General features: G+C 28.4%; 1 protein-coding gene across 2 annotated transcripts; it reads left to right on the top strand.

Annotated features, from left to right (window-relative positions):
- The first annotated feature begins 92 nt into the window (after positions 1 to 92).
- Positions 93 to 20875, top strand: LOC136084594 (uncharacterized). Of its 2 annotated transcripts, none has more exons than XM_065804823.1 (2): positions 93 to 261; positions 19595 to 20875. In XM_065804823.1, exon 2 carries the CDS (start codon positions 19678 to 19680, stop codon positions 20677 to 20679), a length of 1002 nt encoding a protein of 333 aa, XP_065660895.1. In that variant the 5' UTR covers positions 93 to 261; positions 19595 to 19677; the 3' UTR covers positions 20680 to 20875. The 2 variants fall into 2 exon arrangements, with proteins under 2 accessions (XP_065660895.1, XP_065660896.1); XM_065804824.1 differs by lacking the exon at positions 93 to 261 and adding an exon at positions 19264 to 19393.
- The last annotated feature ends 1271 nt before the right edge of the window (positions 20876 to 22146 follow it).

Below are 22146 nucleotides of genomic sequence, written 5' to 3'. Positions count from 1 at the left end.
GTATTGTTTTTTCCGTGAAAAAACAATTTTCACGGAAAAACAATACTCTCCTTCATCAAAGTTTTAATTTTTCTCTTTGTTCTTTTAAATTCCCTAACTGGAACGATTTTTTTTTATTATTAGCATAATATCGACTTGCATTTCTTTGATAAGTTAAGTAAATTTAATTTTTTTTTACCTTCTATTATGCACTGAAAGAAGTTTAAACCAATAGTGTTGCATGTGGTAATCACTTTTACTCCTATTCACTCTTTGTTCAGAGTAAGCCTTTGCAATTTTAAATGGCTATATATATATTTAAAAAATGTTTATATGTTAAAAATTGAAATAAGTTTTTTTCTAAACATTTTACATTTAAACACTTTTTCTTTAAGTTGTAAAGTACTATTATTACTACTATTTAAAAATGTTATACTTTATATTATATTATATATATTATATATTTTTTTTTCATATTTTTTTAATTTTACATCAGAAAAGTGAGGGGGGGGGGGAAGGAGGTGGAAGGCAAATTAATTGTCGACGTAATTTTATGGGAGGTCTCTGAAAGTTTGACAAGTTGTTGACAAATATATATATATATATATATATATATATATATATATATATATATATATATATATATATATATATATATATATATATATATATATATATATATATATATATATATATATGTATGTATATATATTTGACAAGTTTTTTACAAATATATATATACATATCTATATCTATATATATATATACATATATATATGTATATATATATATATATGTATATATATATATATATATATATATATATATATATATATATATATATATATATATATATATATATATATATATATATGTATATATATATATACATATATATATACATATATATATATATATATATATATATATATATATATATATATATATATATATATATATATACATACATATATATATATATATATGTATGTATATATAGAGATCAATGATGGGTCCAGGAATTATTGGTGGAGGGGTATGTTGAAATATTGTTGTATTTTCACCACTTTTGCGTCTTCTAAAAAAAATAATGAGGTCCCCAATTTCTAAGATATTTTACAACTTTCAGATTCTGAGGGGGGGGGGGGTTGCAAACCCGATATCCCATTTTCATATAAATTATGAGATTTGTCGTATAAATTTAATTAAATTGATTTTATTTGTATAAATTAAATAAATAAATTTTTTTTGTATAAATTAAATTAATAAATTAAATAAATTCTTCATTTGTCGTATAAATTATTGGGTTTACTTATTGGATTAACGGAAGGTGAGTGGAAAACCAGATATAACATCAACAAATCAAAATAAAAGTCTACCGCCTGATCAAACTACGTCTGGGATTTGAAAAACAATTTTAAAGAAACCCCTATATTAACATGGTCTATTCTGAAGTCTGTACCCTCCTACTTAATTATTTTCTGTTTGCTTATTAGTATTTCTGTTTGCTCTACGGCTCTCTTTTAAAAGATTTTTTGATTATGGCTTTGTAGTTTTTTTAACAGTTTGCGACGTTAAAATTATCTTGTTCTATCTCAAATTTTTAAAAAAGTTGAGTTATTCATTGAGTTATTCATAGTGTTGTTCATGTTATTTATTATACATAGTGTTATTCGTTGTGTATTCATTGAGTTATTCATAGTGTTGTATATCTAATAGTAATGTTTTTCTACTGTATTGAAGCCTAAGTAAAAAAGGTTCGAAGAAAACATAAGGTATAAAAAAAAATTTATATGCCGTCTCCTAAAGTTTTTCTTTTTTAAATTGTTTTATCTTAAAACTCAAAAATGTGGAGATAGAACAAGATAATCCTAACGTCGCGAGTTGTCGACGTATTTTAGTGATTTTTTATTATTAAAGATGAAAACAATTGATGATAGTAAAAACAACGGTGGAAATATTAATAATGACGAAGGCATTTACTTATCTTTAAGTTGCTTCTATTTTTTCTTGCATCTTTGCAGTTTCATATTTACTTATCATCAATATGCTTTTTAGTGACTGAATTGTTTCGAAAAAAGTTGCAATTTTATTGAGTTTGCAGTTTAAATATTTTGTTAAGTTCAATACAATTTGCAACTCGAATTCGATATATTTTAAGTTAGTTAAGTCTTATTTTATGTAGTTAAGTCAAAGAGCTTTTATAAACATGAGACGCCGTAGTATACTTTATTTAAACGCCGAGAAAAATTATTAAAAATACCATCACTGCGGAATGCCGAAATTTATTTTTTACTTTTTTTTTTTTAAGACATGTGACACAGACTGTGTAAATTAAATTAAAAAATCATTGTCCTACAGAGAAATGAATAACTATTGGTAAACCAATAATAAAATAAAAATAAAAAATACAAAATTCTAAACAAACACCATGTAATTTTAGGTAAAGCTACAGTTAAGCGGTCTAAAATAGTTTTATTTTTTTGCTTGTTGCACTCTCGTCAGTGGAGGTTTTTTAACATTAGAGGTTTTAAAGTAAATAATAAAAGAAAAAAGATTGCTGCCCTATGCTAATCCCTCAGTCGATGTAGCAACACGTTCTTGTAGCAGCAGGCTATAAGATAGTCGATGTAGCAACATTCCCTTGTAGCAGCAGGATAAAAGATAAAGGATGTCGCAGTACTCCCTTGTAGCATCAGAATATAAGATATTGAATGTATGTACTAAAGCCAAAAAATATTCTTAGTTTATATTAAAAAGTCACCACTTTGAACAAGCACAAGAAACGAAAAAATAAAATTACTTTAGACCGCTTAACTGTAACTTTTCCTTTCTTTATTTGCAGTAATCACTTATGTAAAGATTTCTAGACGTTTATGAATATTGTGGTGCAATTAGTTGCTATCCAGTTTTGGGCAACAAACGAGCTCTTTTTTCATCAAAAATGTTACCTGCATCTGACAAAAGACTCATTTTAAATGTTTCTTAACTTTTAAATAGTTGAAAAGTATAGGATGCTTAATACAGTAAATATTTCAATTTTAACCAAAATGTAAAAATATGAAACAAAAAAATGATTTTAAATATAAATATTATGCAAGACAAAATTTTCAATAAATAAAATTATGAGAAACAAATAAAAATAACATTTTAGATTTAAATGAAATAAAAATCAAACTAATGACATATTATATATATATATATATATAAAAATATATATATATATATATATATATATATATATATATATATATATATATATATATATATATATAATATATATATATATATATATATATATATATATATATATATATATATATATATATATATATATTATAGGTTATAATTGTATATTATGTTGCCACGGTGCAGGCTTTCACTTTCATTCTTGAAAGTAAAAAACTACAAAGATTTAAATCTCGTTCCGGCTGGAATTTTTTTAACAATTCCGGCAAGTTGTTCCGGCTGGAATTCAAAATTTCCAATCCGGTACACCCCTAATATATATATATATTTATATATATATATATATATATATATATATATATATATATATATATATATATATATATATATATATATATATATATATAATATATATATATTTATAGATCTATATGTATATTTATATATTTACATATATATACATATATATACATATATATATATATATATATATATATATATATATATTTATATATATATATATACATTTATATATATACATATATATATATATATATATTTACATATATATATACATATATATATATATATATATATACTATATATATATATATATATATATATATATATATATATAAATATATATTTATATATATATATATATATATATATATATATATATATATATATATATATATATATATACTTATATGTACATATATACATATACATATATATATACATATATATATACATATATATATATATATATATATATATATATATATATATATATATATATATATATATATATATATATATATATATATATATATATACAGTGGTGGCCGGTGACAATACACTTTGGTGGGGCCAGGAAATATTAACCGAACAATATCGCAACGACTTGCTGTCAGCGTAATTGATGCTTTGGTGTTTGTTAGGACGCTAGCGTTTTTTGATTAGTTGAGAGAGTTAAGGGCTAGCATTCTTTCAAAATAAAGTATTTAATGACATTGAATCTTTTAAACCTACGTAAAAACCAGCAAAAACTGACTGAAAACCGCCCTAATAGTTTAAAAGTGTCTTAACTCTTTTTAAAGTAATAAAACACCGTTCAGGATCAGCTGGAGACACAGGCGTGACCAAAACAATCTCTATCAAATTTGATACTTCAGAAAATGTTTCAAACAAGTTATTTTCATGCATAATTGGGATAGGGCATTAATTGTGCCGATATCACTAAAAACAGCATTTTCAACAAAACGGTAATTCAAACATCAACTTAACTTCACTTAGTATTGTTTAGTTATTTTGTTAGTTTATGTATGATTCCGAGGGAAATGTTGTATATTAAAATTGAAATTTTTTGGATCCAAAATTGGTTTTCGGATCCCAATGACGAGAAACGTTTAGCCAATAAACTGTCGATTTTGTTAATGTTAATTTATCTTATTAATGAACTTAGTGATATTTTTAAACTTCTTTTCCTCTCGGTCCAGTTCAATAAGGCCATGCGGTGCGCTTTTTCGTCCCACCTGAAAGCGCAATAAATTCTGTGCACGCATCAAAAGTTATATAACTACAAACAAATTAAAAAGGGCCAGAAAAAATCGGCCCTGCCGTTATTGGCAATGAATAAAAACCACGCTACAATGCTTTAAATAAATTGCAAATAGACATATTACTTGAAAAATAAAATAATTTAAAATTAGAACTTACTTGGAACTATTTATTTTTATAAAACCTGTCTGCAAATAGTTAAGGCTAATAGATGCATGTTTACATATATAAATACATATTTACATTAACAAGTGCTTTATTTTAAATAAATCTAGGTGGGGCCGGGCCCCTATGGCCTCTATTGACGAGCCGTTACTGTATATATATATATATATATATATATAAATATATATATATATATATATATATATATATATATATATATATATATATATATATATATATATATATATATATATATAAACAAGTTAACTAAAACTAAGTTTTATGGTTCTGATGCCAACTGGTAGTCAAGTTTCCTGAACTCTGTGGTAACTCTCAAAGAGGCTAATTCCGTCAACAGCTTTAAAATATCAGAGTACTAACAGTGCCATGCTGCGCATGGATGGTGTCCGTGTTTGTACTTTTGGCGCATTGCCAAGGCTTCCAATAGTCACATGCTTGGCCTGGGCATTTACATTCATAAGAATTCATTCATTTGTCGGTAAACTAGATTTAAATCCACAGAATATTCTTTTATGTGCTTTCGTTTAGCATCACTTCAGTCAATTGCCTTTCTCTTGTTCTATATCGCTCTCCTTCATCTCAAAAATGCACTCTTTTGCCTTTTTTAATCTCTAACTTAAATAGTCAACTTTCCAACTCGCTTTCTGGACAATTCGAATCATTTACTTTCTCTTCTCGACTTATGTCTTGTTTCTGATCCTAGTCAGTGCTCAATTTCTCTATATATTCACACTTAGTTGCTTCTGATCACGGTTTGATCTCTCTAAAACTGTTACCACATTTTTCTTCATCACCAGAATCCCCTTAGCATCGTTTCTCTTACTATAGAGGTAGAGACCACAAAGCTGACTGAGACTCTTTTCGTGATTTTCTTGTATTCAAGCTGGCGTGGAATCTTTTATTCACACTCGAGGACTCCAAATCAAGCCTCACTTTTCCAATCGAAGCCATTATTTCCATAATTTTTTACAGTTCTCCAGAAAACAGACGTCTGTTTACTATTGCTAGAAACCATTGTAAAAAAGTTTTGTTTAACGCCAAAGCGCGCTATTTTCAGGTCACAAAATCTCGTATTTCATCTCAAATATTAGCCTCTCGTGACTTCTGGAAAATTTTTAACAGCCTCAATAATAAGGGCAAATCTGTTATTCCACCTCTCTTGAATGGTTCAGACTTTGTCACCTCACCTAAAGACAAAGCTGAATTGTTTGCTAAGAAATTCTCATCAATATTATCTTTTGATTCCACAAGTCAAGTTCTACCGTGATGTAGTCGACAAACAGGTTAATTCATTGCTTGACCCTCGTATCACTCCAGCTTCTGTATCCAAAGTGATTTCGGGCTTAGACTCTTATACAGCTTGTGGTCCGGACAACATACCTGTTAAAGTTTTGCAAAAGTGTTCTCCGGAGCTGTCGTCTATACTTTCAAAATTATTTAACAAATGCTTATTAGAGTCTTGTTTTCCGACCTGCTGGAAAGCGATATCTGTTATCCTTATTTTAAAAACTTTGGAGTACGATCTGACTCGTCTCACTACTGCCTCATTAGTCTTCTTCCTGTCATAAGCAATGTTTTTGAATCTTTAATTAAGAAACACTAAATCTATCATCTTGAATTTAAAAATTCACTTTCTGATCATCAATATGGATTTCGATCTTCTCGTTCTACAGCTGATTTGCTAACAGTAATAACCGATAGGTTTTATCGTACATTAGATAAATATAGAGAGGTTAAGGCTATTGCTCTTGACATTTCTAAAGATTTTTATAAAGTTTTGGCATGCTTATATTCTCCATAAACTTCCTTCTTACGGTGTATCAGGTAACATTTTTAAGATAATTGAATCCTTCCTTTCCAATCGTAATAAAAAATTGTCCTCGATGGACAGCACTCTTCTTCTTACTTTGTAACTTCAGGGGTTCCTCAAGGTTCGATCTTTGGCTCTATACTCTTTATAATTTACATTAATGATCTTCCAAATATTCTTACTTCTAAGGTGGCATTGTTTGCTGATGATACTACCATTTGTTCTTGTCGTGATAAGAAGCCAACACTCTCTGCTTGCTTGGAGGGGGCATTTGAGCTTGAAAAGGATCTCACTTCTGCTACATCATGGGGCTCACAGTGGCTGGTGAACTTTAATTCAGATAAGATCCAATTATTTTCTGCCAATTATTATTGCAATAATTTAGATCTTCCTATATTTATGAACGGTAATGTACTCCATGATTCATCTACCCTTCATTTTCTAGGATTTACTCCTACATCCGATCTTTCTTGGAAACCATATATAAAATCAATAGAAAAAGTAGTACTTGGTAAGGTTGCATCTCTTTATCGTGCTTGCCACTTTCTCACACAAGATTTTAGTCTTTTTCTCTATAAATTTCAAATCCATCTTTGTTTGCAATATTGTTGCCATATCTGGAGCGAATCTTCCAATGACGTCCTTTCTCGTTTAGACAAGGGACAAAACGCATTGTAAACATGTTGTTGATAAAAATAGATATGATAGCTCCTTTGAAAATTAAACATCATAGTATTTGTAGAAAATAGAAAGAGATGCAACTTTATGACGATGGGAAAGAGGCTCAAACTTTGCAGATAGAGCCGGTCGAACTACGTTTACAATGCGTTTTTGGACCTTAAAAAGAAGAGAAAGACAATCATTAGAAAAACCAGCCCAAGTATAACAAAAATATTCTATACAGGGATAAATAAGAGATTTGTAGAGGTAGAGAATGGAATCAGGAGAGAGAAAACAGCTAGCACGATCTGATTATTCTGTATCTTTACGAGTTAAATACCCTGATATATATATATATATATATATATATATATATATATATATATAAGAGCCATATTTGTATCAAGAGAAATAAAAGATTTAAGATCTTGTAGATTATCAAATATCTCAGCAGAGAGCTCATCTAATTGGATAAGAATGGGTTGTATCTAGACTTATATTAACAGCTGGGATATCAAGCGGTTGAAAAAGCTTAGATCTTGAATTATTCAAATTTACAATCGCATCTTGTACTGTTATGAAATATGTACCTTCTGATCATTGGCGCAATTAGCTAAACTCTTTCTCCAATGGATCAGTAGAAAACTCACTAAGAATGCCATATTGGTGTGAGCTATTCAATAATGATTTACATAGTTCAATAACATTATTGCATAAGTGGTAAATTGACTGTACAAAATCAGAAGTAAGTTGTTTCGCCTTTTTACCTGCTTTCCAGCCATCTTTAAAGCCATATTTCCAAATTTAAAATATTTTCTAATCTATTATTACTAGAATCTCTGGATATTTTATATTTTGTATTATATTTTTGGATACTTTTGGAATTATGCGAACTAGTTGGCCTCTATATCTTATACACTATTGCCAAAGAATATGGACTTAATACTACCGATCTATTTAGAGATGATGGTCTTTGCTGCTTTTATAACATCAGTGGTCCTCAATTAGAAAAAATATAGAAAAATTTAATAAAAATTTTTAAAGACAATTTTAATCTTAACATCACTCTCAGACCAAACTTAAAAACCGTAAATTTTTTAGATATCACATTTAACCTTTCTGAGAACTCTTTTAGACCTTATTGAAAACCAGGAGATGATCCTTTGTACATTAACATTAATTCCAATCATCCACCAAGCATTATTAAATCGATACCAAAAATGATCTCTAATCGCATCAGTAATATATCTTCAAGCAAAGAAGCTTTTGATAGAGTCGCACCATTTTATAATAACGCTCTCAATTCTTGTGGATTCAAAGATAAGATCAACTTCATTCCAAATATCCAAAATATAATACAAAATTTCGAAAAAGAAACATTATCTAGTTTAACCCACCTTATTCGCTCAACGTCAGAACAAACGTAGCCAAAACTTTTTTGAGAACAATTGATATATGTTTCCCTAAAGGCCATAAATTTCACAAACTTTTTAATCGAAACAACTTAAAGGTTAGTTATAGCTGCCTTCCAAACATCAAGAGTATTATTACTTCTCATAATAAAAAGATATTATTTAAATCTCATGAAAAAGCCAATCAATTATGCAATTGTCGACAAACCACCTTATGCCCACTCAACGGAAAATGCCTTACAAAAAATCTTATTTATATTTATAACGTAAAAACTCAACAAGAAGAAGAAGGATATTATTACATTGTGCTTACTGAGAAAACCTTCAAAGACAGATAGTATAAACATAAAAACTCCTTTGTTTATGAAAGTAAGGCCAACTCCACTGAACTTTCAAAATTTGTGTGGGAGTGCAAAAATAATGCTTTAGAACCTATATTAAAATGGAATATTCTCGATCAAGCGGAGCCATTCAAACCTGGTGGTAAATTTTGCAATCTTATGCTTGACAGAAAATTACCACATTATCACATCACCATTAAATCTGCTTAACAAACGAACCGAGCTTGCGTCAAAATGCCGCCATGAAAATAAGTTTCTAATTAAAAACTTTAATGTCATCAAAGCGGACACTCCATAGCTTTTTTGTATATCATTTTTGGCGTTATTTTTTTGTTGTTGTTACATCTGATGATCGCTATTGCGTGAAACTTTAAGTAATGTAATTGAAATATATATTAATAATTATTTAGTTTTCACTATATTATTTGCTCTACTAATTATATAACACGCTGTATTGAGCACTCTTACTGGAAATATTAACACAATTCTTATATATACATACATACATATATATATATATATATATATATATATATATATATATATATATATATTATATATATATATATATATATATATATATATATATATATTAATAAGAAAACATCAAACAATACGAATTCTCTTAATACAAATAATAATTTATTTTGAGAAATTTTTATTGGGTTATGGATACCAGCATCATCAGCTCGTAAAATATTACAAAATTTTTTGAACGTTAAAAAACAGTTAAATAAAAAAAAAATTTTAACTGACGTCAGCAGTTGAATGGCTTCTTTTTTCGTTACGCAAGAATATAAAAAATGGAGTCCAAAATTTAGTTTTAACAAGTTGCCCATTATCGAGATTTATTCCGCCATTCGATGGGAAACATTGGTGCCTCTGTATTTCGAGTGCTTCTCGTACTTTACGGTCGAATTTTTTTGTTTCAACTTTAAGAGTTTTAATTTTCTCCCATTTTATTTTTTCAGAGCAAAACTTGCTATGTGTTGCAATTGCTGACTGATGATGTTTGCCATCATTTAAACTTTTTTGGTGTTGTTGAATTCTTGTTTTAATTTGTAATTTTGTTTCTCCTAGATATTTTTTGGAGCAATTGCATTCAACTAAATATGTACCAGGCTGGCTATTTAGGGGCAATCTAGATTTGTTTTTACATGTTAATATTGTTCTTAAATTAGGATTTGATTAAAAAACTACTCTATAGCCAACTTTTCTAAATATTTTCCTTAACTTTGGTGATAGTGAAGGTATCCACGGTAATGATACTGTTGGGAAAGCATTGTTTTCGGATTGAATTCTATTGTTCTTTACGTAGCGTTTTTTCCTAATTCGATTTGCAATACTTTTTAGTTGGCTTTCGGTGTACCCATTTTCATTAAAAACTTGAATAAGAAAGTTTATCTCATTTTTTAAATGTGTAACACTGCATATGGAGTATGCCTTGTGAACATAACCTTTGAATATTGCGCATAAAATTTTGGGGTCGTGATTCGAGTGCGGTTTTATTTGAATATTTGTAATGGCTTCTTTTCTGTAGACTTTAAACTCCTACTTACCTTTGCTGTTATTTATTATTGTTATATCTAGGAAATTCAGAGTTTTGTTATGGTTTTCTGTCTCAATTGTGTATTGTATTGCAGGATGTTGTTTATTTAAGATTATTTTGAATTTCTCTGCTTCTTGGATGTTTGAAAATCTAGCATGGCTATCATCGACGTATCTTAGATAGGATTTTAAGTCGAGAGGAGGATTTAATGTCTTTGCAATTTTGAAGGCATTTTCTTCGTGATGTTGCAGAAAAGATTCTGCCAATACAACCATGAATGAAAGACCAATAGGACCGGAAATCTCCAATTCATGGATCTCGTTGTTCCACAAAAAAAAGCAAAAAATTTTGTAATATTTTACGAGCTGATGATGCTGGTATCCATAACCCAGTGAAAATTTCTCATATATATATATATATATATATATATATATATATATATATATATATATATATATATATATATATATATATATATATATATATATATATATATATATATATATATGTATATATATATATATATATATATATATATATATATATATATATATATATATATATATATATATATATATATTCCTTGCTAACTGAAAAAGTCAATCAGTTAGCAAATAATTCTGACAGATGACTACTTAAAAGATTGCAAATTATATGAAACAGGAAAAAAAGATGAAGAAAGCGAATTCCATAGAACTGATGTTCGAGAAAAAAAACTGAACAAATAGGAATTTTTAGAGCACTTAGATACAGGCACAGTAAAAGGATGAGACTTAACAGAATGACGAGTAACACGAGAATGAATTTTAGTGGATTGCACGAGCGACGCAAGCTCTTTAGAGCAAAGAGAATCAACATTACGACGATGTTAATTTAGCAATCGATTATATATGGTTTCCATGAAAGGTCAGTAGTAAACGATAATTCAAGAGGTACTTCAATAATTCAAGATAATTCATTTGAGATAATTCAACGATAATTCATTTGAGGTACCCCAAAGTTACTGGAAATAAAGAAGAGTTTTGGCCTTCGAGGACTTTAATAAAATAACTTTAATAAAGCGGTTAGAAAGAAACAATTTGATAATATCAAAAACTTTGCCAGATACACCATATGAAACAAGTTTATGGAGAAGATTAAAATGCTAAACTTTGTCTAAAGCCTTAGATATATCAATAGCAATAGCCCTAGTCTCCCTGCCTCCATCTAATGCACAATAAAATCTTTCATTCACTGCAGTTAGAAAGTCAGCCGTAGAGCGAGAGGATTGAAAACCGAATTGGTTATCTGACAGTAAGTTATTTGACTCAAGATGGAATGTAAGAAATTTGTTAATTAAAGACTTAAAGGCCTTGCTAGTAAAAGAAAGAATACTGATCAGACAATAATTGGATTGGTAAGAATGATCACTGGAGTTTTTGAAAATTGTAAAAACAGATGCCGTTTCTAGCAGGTAGGAAAACAATACTCAGTCAAGCACTTATCAAATAGTTTAGAAAAAATTGAAGAGAGTTCTGGATTACAATTTTGTAAGACTATGACAGGAATGTCTGGACCACAAGCCGTAAAAGAATGTAGTCGAGACATGACTTTAGCAACGGAAGCTGGAGTGATTTGAATGTCGAACAATGGGTTAACCTGTTTAATTGGAGTATAAGGTAGGAAATGGCGATAAGATTCGAGAGCCCAAATTCAAATCAATTTCTTGCAGTAATAAATAGCCGTTTGTTCTCAAGAGAGTTTTTTTATTAAAAAATATGAAAAAAATGATTACGATTAGATATAGTAGCTGCACAAGAGAATGAAAAAAATGGAGTATAATGAGGCTTGAAGGAATAAAAAATTCCATTCCTGCCTGAATTCAGGAGGTTAGGTTGGAGGCGCATTTTTCAGCTGAAAAGGAAAAATATCAGCCCAAGGACCGTCACGAAGAAAATAACGAAAAGAATCCCAGTCAGTAGGGTGCGACAGTAGGGTGAGCTTAAAAAGAAAGTACGAGATAAAAAATTTAAAGAGATCATTGCATGGTTAAAACCACCTAAAGGAGATAAAAGTGGAACTGAACACAAGCTTTTGAGCTTAAAAAAAATGGTATAAAATTCCCATATATAATTGGTATAAAATTCCAAATACCCAAGTTTTATACTGAATTAGCTCATTCCACATTATTTAAAAAAAATTAAAGTTTTGGATTCAGAGTTTTAGAAAATATATTTTATTTTTATTGAATTTGAAAAATCTTTTTATGTAGAATCTTGCGTAAGTATATTCATTTCAACTAAAACTAAATTTTGTTTATAAATTATTTATAAATATTAAATAGGTCTAAAATGAATTTATAAACAAAGAATTGCAAAATATAACTTGAATCTAAAACATAAATTTTGAACTAGATTTATTTATTTTCAATTTTTTATTTTTTTCTCCCTCTACGTCATCATTGTAAAAATTGCCCGGCTTTAATTTTTTTTTGCTTATGCCGCACAATGCCTCAGATAAATTAAAATGTGGCCAAAAATACAATTAATAAAAAGTAACTTTTTAGCATAAAATTTTAAAAATCTATCTGTTAAGACATAAGGGTTATCGTTTTATATTAAAAACTAAACTATTTTTAAAATTTATTTTAAAAACTAAATATATTGCACTTATTTAACTCTTTTTTCAGCAAGAAAAACACTTTTTATTGCAAGCGAGTTTCTTTATTAGAAGCGAGTTTTGCGGACAATTGTATTTGTGTTTTTAAAACAAATTTTTAGTCCAATTTAAAGCCTTAAAATAAGTGCATAGTTATTTAGTCGTGTTATTTTATTTCTTAAAAAATGGAAAATATTTTTAAAACACAAATATCCTCAAAATAAGTAGTTTTAAAAATAAAAAACTAATTTTATTTCAAAAATTAAAAAAATTATATTTACAAAAAGTAGCGGACGAAAATGGTTCGATCAGGTACCACGCAGAGCCACTTCGTAACCCGATACGGGTTACGAAGTGGATGAGCACAAAATCGTCATTTTTTTAAAAAAAGTCTATATGTAGACTTTTCTTTACATCAGAGGTCCATTAGAAAAATGTGTGTGTGTGGGAGGAGGAGGAGGAAGTAATTTTTTAACTAAGTTTTATTAAAATTCAGGATACTAAATATTGAAGATATAGAAAACTTAATCAAATAAATATTTTTTTAAATTATAATTGTTTCTCCTAATTAGTCGTTTTTTGGTAAATTTTTATTTATAAAAAGGCGGATTCTCAAAGCAAGATATTTTTGAATCTTTTTTTTTCGAAATTTTTCGGATTCAAAATCCTCATAAAATTCTTTGCAAAACTGAACTTCCTTTATTTAAAACACATAAAACCGTTAAACGCATAGGGTTTAGGGTTTATTTCCTTGTCTAATATAAGAAAAAATTTCCTAATTTTTCTGAAGACAACCTTCGCAAAAACATAATTTTTGTAGTCATTTATTTTTGTTTTTTTACTAAATATAAAATTTTTTAAAAATTCAATATAATAAATAGTGAGTTTATTAAAAATTTAAAAAAAAGATGCTTCTTTTAATTATAAATTTTCCCCTTTCATTAGTCGTACTTTTGTCGTTTTTACGTTAAAATCAAGGCGGACACCCGAGACATCATTAATTTTTTTTTTCTTTTTTTTTTTGCAGGTTTGGAATCCTTATAAAATTCTTACTTAAAATTAATTTCCTTCCGTTTTTTAAAAAAAAAAAAATTGACCCATCCTATCCAAATATGTATTACACAGCTAGTAGCAAGCCGTCAAATTGTTGAAATTTACTTTTTTAACTTAAAAATGAACTCTCTGACCCAGAAAAACGCTAAAAGCATGCATAATGTATTGTTTTTTTTATTGATAGATAGTTTTAATCGTTTTCTGACCTTTTTGAGTCACTGTGTGCCGTATCGAGTAATTTATGTATCAATGGTAACTAATTGGTTAACATTGAAATAAAATCTTTCATTACTTTGATTTCCTTTTGTTTTAGTTTTAGAGAAATAATTAAATAGGTATCATACAAGAAAGATCAATCATCGAATTTGCTTAGGTAAAATATCCGTAGTGAGTTATGGGATATAAAAAAAAAATTGTTTTGAAAAAAAGTCACGTGTTTAAATTAACAGCTTTACTTACTGTTGTTTGCGCATTTGTCTATTTTTATATGAAAATATGTATAAAAACACCTTTCGTACCAATCATATTCAACTACACCGATCCATTTCAACATCCGCAGCACAGCACAACACAACAAGTTAGAATGTTAAAAGTAGTAATTCCATTTCATATTAAACAAATCGAAAAAGTACTTAATAACATAATCAAATGGAAAAAATTTAAACCATGTGATCATTCTAATTCAACCAATAAAAACATAGAGCTAATATTTTACATGGGCTATTTCAATGCAGACCAAGACATTGTGCAAAAATTAAGTTTAATTTCGAAAGAAAGTTTTGAATGCTTTGCCGATATACACGCGGTTTTTTATAAATACAACAGCATAGACGAGGATCAGCATGTAAAAGGCTCAAGGTTAATGTTTGAATCAATGCTCAACAAAAATAATTTTTTTTTTTTTTTTTTTTTTTTTCAATTTTTATTTTAGGTGCCCCAAGAAGTCCTAACGGTCTTGTCACAGAGCACCGCGGAAGTGCATTTAACCAGGAAGTTCACGCCTCCTTCCTTACCGTGACGCGAAAATTTGTCCAGAGCTCGTTTCGAACCTGGATCTCCTGCTTATAAAGCAAGCGCTCTAACCACTGCGCCACGGCCGCACAAATAATGATCATTTTAATTATACAGATTTTGTGTTTTACATGGAACCTGACGTGCGACCAATCAAATCAAACTGGCTGAATGCTCTGATCAGCGAGATTGACAACGGAAAGTTTTGGGTTAAAGGTTCTTGCTTCCGAGGTGACTTAAAACAATTTAAGAAAAATGATCCATATATTCCTAACTACTTTCACATAAATGGCAACGCTCTTTACAACACAGGAAATATAGATTTTAGGCATTTCTATTTTAAAAAATTGTGTCCCTATGTGGTTAAAAAGAACGGCGACAGTTTTAATGCCTACGACACCGATTTTTTCGAATTTTTTTTTGACAGTAACAACTACGAAACAACGCGTGACGTCATCCATCAATTTCATCTATCTGATTTTATCCAAAACTTATGGAAAACAGAATTTAAAGTCGATGAATTTAAGAAAAAATATGCAAACACTTATTTTGTTCACGGTGGTATTCCAAGTGACTAGAAGCATTTTCAGTTTGTTTTAGTTTTTAAATTTAAAGAAAATACTTTGTTTATTTATATATTTTTTGCTTTCTGATCAGAAACTCTTTGTTTGAGGTTATTAAAATATATGCACACTTATTTTGTACACGGTGGTATTCCAAGCGATTAAAAGCATTTTCAGTTTATTTTAGTTTTTAAATTTAAAGAAATTATTGACTACTTTGTTTATTTATATATTTTTTGCTTTCTGATCAGAAACTCTTTGTTTAAGGTTATTATGCATTCAGTTGAATACATTATAACCTTAAACAATGAGTTTGATACAATAAAAATGAAATGTAAAAGTTTCATAGCAATTATAACTCAAGTAGACACTATTGTAAGTACAGGCGTTACCGCAACGCAGTAATATGGTAAAATTCAAAAGCGATTTTAGATAAGGATTCGTGGGCAATTAGTTACAAATGCGCTATTTAATTACGAAATGGCGAGGTTATTTTTTTCGATTACAATTAGCCGCTAACCAAATGAAATATTTCATCCTCTTCATAAAATGTAAGCAAATAAACTTTTGTTGTTGTTTTTTGTATTGTTAAATAAAGTAAACTTCTATTCTTTATTTTTTTAAATTAGTAAGTTGGATATTTTGCAACTTTTCTATTAATCGCAACAATAATGATAAATATAAGATTTAATTGGTATATTGAATTCTCAGATTTTATGGAAATATTAGACGATAAAAGCGTTCTTTGCAAAAAATAGCAATTTTTTGATAAAATTGCGGTATGTTGCGAGAATAACGATAAAAACGCGATTTTATGGTAATTCCAGCGATTTTTTGTATTCGTGAATCAAAAAAATCGCATTTAAATAAACAGGAGTTTATTTTATTTAACAATACAAAAAAACAACAAAAGTTTATGTATCATGATAAATTTTATGAAGATTAAGATTTCTGTGATCTAGATTTTCTACTAGGTGTCACTTTTATTTAGTTTAAACCTAATAAAAAAGTTAAAAGGATATTTAAAAAACATACCGTGCCCACTTTGTTGAAGTTCGGAACCAAGCATAGAGACTGAAGGGTCTTGTAAAGGTTGAGTGACGTTAATGTTTTTGGCTTTGGAAGTTTAGGGTTTAGTTTCTTCCGGTTGTGGTTGTTGATCTTCATAAAATATTTGCCACCTACAATAAATATTTTTTCGGATAAAACAGAGTGTACCGGTACGCATAGGTAGCTTCTTTCCAGGTTCAAAAATGAAGGTAGCTTTTTACCATGATTTTTCCATTATTCTAAAACATCAACATTCTTATAGGTTTATTCCATGCTTTTGTAAGTGTTAGTTTCCTTCTATAGTTGAGTAAGTGTTTCAGTGGAGCATTGTGCAGCACGAGACATCTTTTTCTTTGTAAAAAATTTATGTCTCTTAAGCCATTTGTAGGGTCATCCAAGATTGAAGGTTCAAACAATAAAACAAATAAACAATAAGTGTTCCATCAGTGTTTTTTATTTCTGGCAATGAGTGATCTTTATAAAATGGATGTAGAAAAGAAGAAACATAAAGGTAGTTCAAAGTAAGTCCTTTGTTTGGCAACCTTTGATTCATCTCAGATAGAAATGTCTCAATAAATTTATAAACTAGAAGATTGCTTGCTCTAGATCAATAGCATCGTAATACCAAGTCTTTCAATTATGCTAAATGGCAAATTTAAGAGGATAAAGCATGTGTAAGTAACTGTATTAAATTCTGGCTGTGCCTCTTTTCTAATGGTCACTTCTTTAGCTTTGTGAAATCATCTAATGTAGTTTGGCTGGACTCTTTTACAAAATAAAAGGTGTTAATTAAAATAAATTAGGTGTTAATTAAAATAGGTTTTTAACAAGATTTAGATGAATAAAAATCTAAAACCGTTCTTTATTCATTTTCTTTTGTTTTTTAAGGCATTTTATAAAATATTCATATTTCTTCTTCATCTACATATATGGAACAATACATGATGTAAAGAGAATAAAATGTTCTAAAATTGTATTACTGGCCTCATATTTCTTTTTTATATAACTTTTTTATTTTGACCAATATTTGAAAGGTGAAATATTGCCATTTTGTTGGTAAACTTGATAAACTGAGCTTAAAATTTATGGTAGGGAAAAAGTTACATCAGTTTTAGAGTGCTGGAGTCTCTAGATTACATTTCTAAATAGAAATTACCCCAATATAAAAGTTAATTATTTTGCTCAGTGAGCAATACAATTTTCAGTTACGGATCCAGGATTTTTTGAAGATTGAGGTAGACTTATGTTAAATAATAAGGCTGTGCAAAAAATTGCGATAATTGGAGGCTGAAAACGAAAAAGCCCTTTGACTTTATCCCCAACCCCGAACGTGAGGGGCAACAAGTTGATAAAAAAATTTTTGTAGTATTCTCAATTAGACTTATATTCATTGATACATTTAAGTTTCATAGTATTATCTCTCAGCATTCAAAAATTATGACCACATAAAGTTTAAACCCTCCTCAATTTGATGGGGTAACAAGTTTTGCTCACTTCTGGCCCACTGTGCTGTGATTAGTGAAGGTGTAAAAAATAATTTAGGTAGTTTTGATAATTTATTTGATGTTTAAACCACGTTTAAGACTTTAACGCAAATTTAATCTATTTATAAAAAAGTACCGTAAAACGGGGTTACTTGGGACAGAGATACAAAGTGGGTAATTTTAATTTGTTGGGTTGGCATTACTTCATATCCCATTTTTCACAGCTGATTCATACTTGAGCAATTGCTAACATAGTTCTGAGATAGTAGAGTTGGATGAAAGTTTATAACAAGTGTTTTTTTTTCAGTTTTTACTTGGGACATACTTGAAGTGACTTCAAAGTTATGTTTATTCATTACAACATGTTTGTTTTATCAATTTTCATCCATCCTGTTTTATTCTTTGCATAATGTTAGGTATTAGAAACCCACTATTATCAACACAACGGGCACTTTCATTTGTTTTAATTTTATTCCAAAAAAGAAAATGGGTCACAAATCTAAACAAAAACTTTCATTAAAACATGAATGTAATCAATTTAAAAGACTATGAATTCCATTACATTCCAATTCAACTATTTGTTAAACTCTAGTTTTCATTTGAATGTATTAAATGTTATTATATTATTGTTTTTTTTTCAATAAACATTTACCAAAAATAGTTCTTTGCATTTTGAGTTTGTATATATTGACATTTATAGTTTTTAAAAAAATCCTAATTGAATCAAATAAACCCATAAAAGAGGTTATTTGAGCTTGGTTACTTGAACTTAAACTAAGCCATTGTCCTAAGTAACACCTTACGGTGAGGTTACTTTGGACAAGAACTCCTTCTTTTTTTTTTCATTATAAGAAATCAAGATCACAAGAATGGAAACTCAGTGGTTATGTACACACAAAGACTTAGGTTTTGACATTTTTTGTTTGAATTAATAACTGAAAAAATAATTGAAAATTGTCTTAAGTTTTTCGCTAAATCAAAAAATCATTTAGCATTATAATTTACGTAAACTAAATCTTACTTCAAAAAAGTTTTAATTGTCTGTAAATATGTGTTTAACATTGAAATAAAATCTTTAATTATTTTGATTTTCTTTATTTTTTTCAGTTTTAAAGAAACATTTGAATAAATACCATACAAAAAAGCATTCAATCATAGAATTTGATTAGGCAAAATATCAGTTGCGATTTATGGAATATCGAAAAAAGTTCGTTTTAAAAAAGAGAAGTGTATGTAAATTAATATTTCTATTAACTATTGTTTGCGCAATTGCCTTCTTTAATATGAAAATACGCATCACAAACGTTGATGAAGATATGCATCAAACACCTTTAATACCTATTATATTCAATTACACCGATCCATTCCAATACTCACAGCACAGCACAACACAGCAAGTTCGAAAATTAAAAGTAGTAATTCCATTTCATATTAAACAAATCAAAAAAGTTTTTGATAACATAAGCAAATGGAAAATATTTCGACCATGTGATCAGACGAATTCAAGCAATAATAAGGTAGAACTAATCTTTTACATAGGCTATTTTAATGCAGACCATCAAATCACGAAAAAAAAAAGTTTAATTTTGAATAAAAGTTTGGAATGCTTTGCTAATAAATATGTTGTTTTTTATAAATACGATAACATAGACAATTATCTGCATGAAAAAAGCTCAAGGTTGATGTTTGAATCAATGCTTAACAAAAGTAATAAACATTTTAAGCATTTAGATTTTGTGTTTTACATGGAACCAGACGTGCGACCAATCAAATCCAACTGGCTAAATGCTCTAATCATTGAAATAGGGAACGGAAATTTCTGGGTCAAGGGCTCTTGCTTACGAGGTGACTTAAAACACTTCATGAAAAATGATTCGTATGCTCCTAACTACTTTCAAGTAAATAACAACGCTCTTTACAACATAGGAAGTAATAATTTCAGGCATTTCTATTTTAAAATATGGCGTCCTTATGTGGTTAAAAAGTACAGCGACAGTAAAAATGCATACGAAACCAATTTTTTCGAGTTTTTCTTTGACAGAAACAACTTTCAAACAACGCGTGACATTATCCACCAGTTTCGTCTATCTGATTTTATTCAAAACTACTGGAAAACCAAATTTGATATAGATGAAATTAAAAAAAAACATGCAAACACTTATTTTGTATACGGTGGTATTCCGAGCGACTAGAAGCATTTTCAGTTTGTTTTAGTTTTGAGTTTATAAAAATTATTGTTTGCTTTGTTTATTTCTATTTTATTTAATAATAATTTTTTTTACGCCTCTCAACGGCAGGATAACCGATATTAACCTTATACAAAGAGTCTGATACAATAAAAATAAAATGTAAAAGTTTTATAGAAGTTGTAACTACTAAGCATTTTAAGTTTGTAGTTTTAGTTTTTTGTTTTTTACAAGTTCACTAGTTAAATCTAGGTCGTTTAAATTGACTAATTCAAAAATTTTAATGAGAAAATGTTAAGGGCAAACAATATTAAAATAAGAAACGAAAAATTTCGTGTACGTCCCAATGAGAAAATCAATTTATAAAGCAAGTTTTTCCCTTCCTCTTGTCATCTGAATCAATTTAAGATCAAGGAGTTATAATAGACCATCTGCAGGTTCGGCGAGAGCTTTTATGATGCACGCTGCATAATAGCAATTAGGCGCCCCTATAAACATGCATATTTTTAAATTAAAAGCATGTTCAACTATACAAGTTAAAGACTGTTTTATATTTCTAATACTGTTAGTTAACATCCATATTTTTAAGAGTCTGGATTAGTTACACTAATTCAGCACATTTACTGATTCAAATTAATAAAAAGATTCTATTAATTTAATATTAAAGCACTCTTTTCTTGTTTTTTTACAAGCTAATTTCGTATTAGGATGCATGTAGATTGGAAAATAGGCTACAGACCCTTTGAGTATATTTCGTTTAGAAAGCCTAAAGTGTTACTATGATTTTGATGAATAAAAATATTACTGATGGTTATATCAAGTGCTAGTATGATTTACTTTATTATTTTTAATTCGTTTTATTTGTGAAAACGAGCGCTCCGCAAAACAAGTAATCACAAGTGTTAAAAAAACCCAAAGAGCAATTTCAACGTTCGGAAAAACAGGTGCAAGGTTGTCATGAACCAAAGTTTCGTAAAGTTCAGAACAAGATAACTGAGTTTTTGATACAAATTTTAATTTGACGAAGCTGTGATATTACTTTAATTCTGTATACAAATCTTTTAAGCTGTTAGAATAAAAATCAACCAAATTATAGTCATTTTCCGAAAAGTCGATAACCATTTTCCGAAAGTTCAAAGTTAGCCACGAAAAAAAAACATCTCCGCAACTTCTAAGTAAACTTTGCTTTGCTCATTAATCTCTCTCTTAAGCCTATCAACAATTACTATAAACCCGTTAATACAAAAATTATCTTGATTAGGTAATATCACGTACGGGGCATGAAATTTTTTAGAAGTTCTTCTTTTTAGGCAAATTCACGTTGTAACATTCGTATAATCAATACCTGGCAAGATCAATTTTGCTTTGTTTTCAAATTCATTAAAAATGTCTCTCATTTTGTCTAACATACTTTCTTACAATGAGAACATTACTGCGCAAGTTTTGAGATCAATTTGTTCTGACTCAAAACTT

The sequence above is a fragment of the Hydra vulgaris genome, chromosome 09, assembly GCF_038396675.1.
Source record: "Hydra vulgaris chromosome 09, alternate assembly HydraT2T_AEP".
Lineage (NCBI taxonomy): Eukaryota > Metazoa > Cnidaria > Hydrozoa > Anthoathecata > Hydridae > Hydra > Hydra vulgaris.
This window is presented reverse-complemented; position numbering and strand designations above follow the sequence as displayed.

Coding starts and splice junctions, on each gene's coding strand:
- LOC136084594 (XM_065804823.1), top strand. CDS start 19,678: ATGGAATATCGAAAAAAGTTCGTTTTAAAAAAGAGAAGTGTATGTAAA.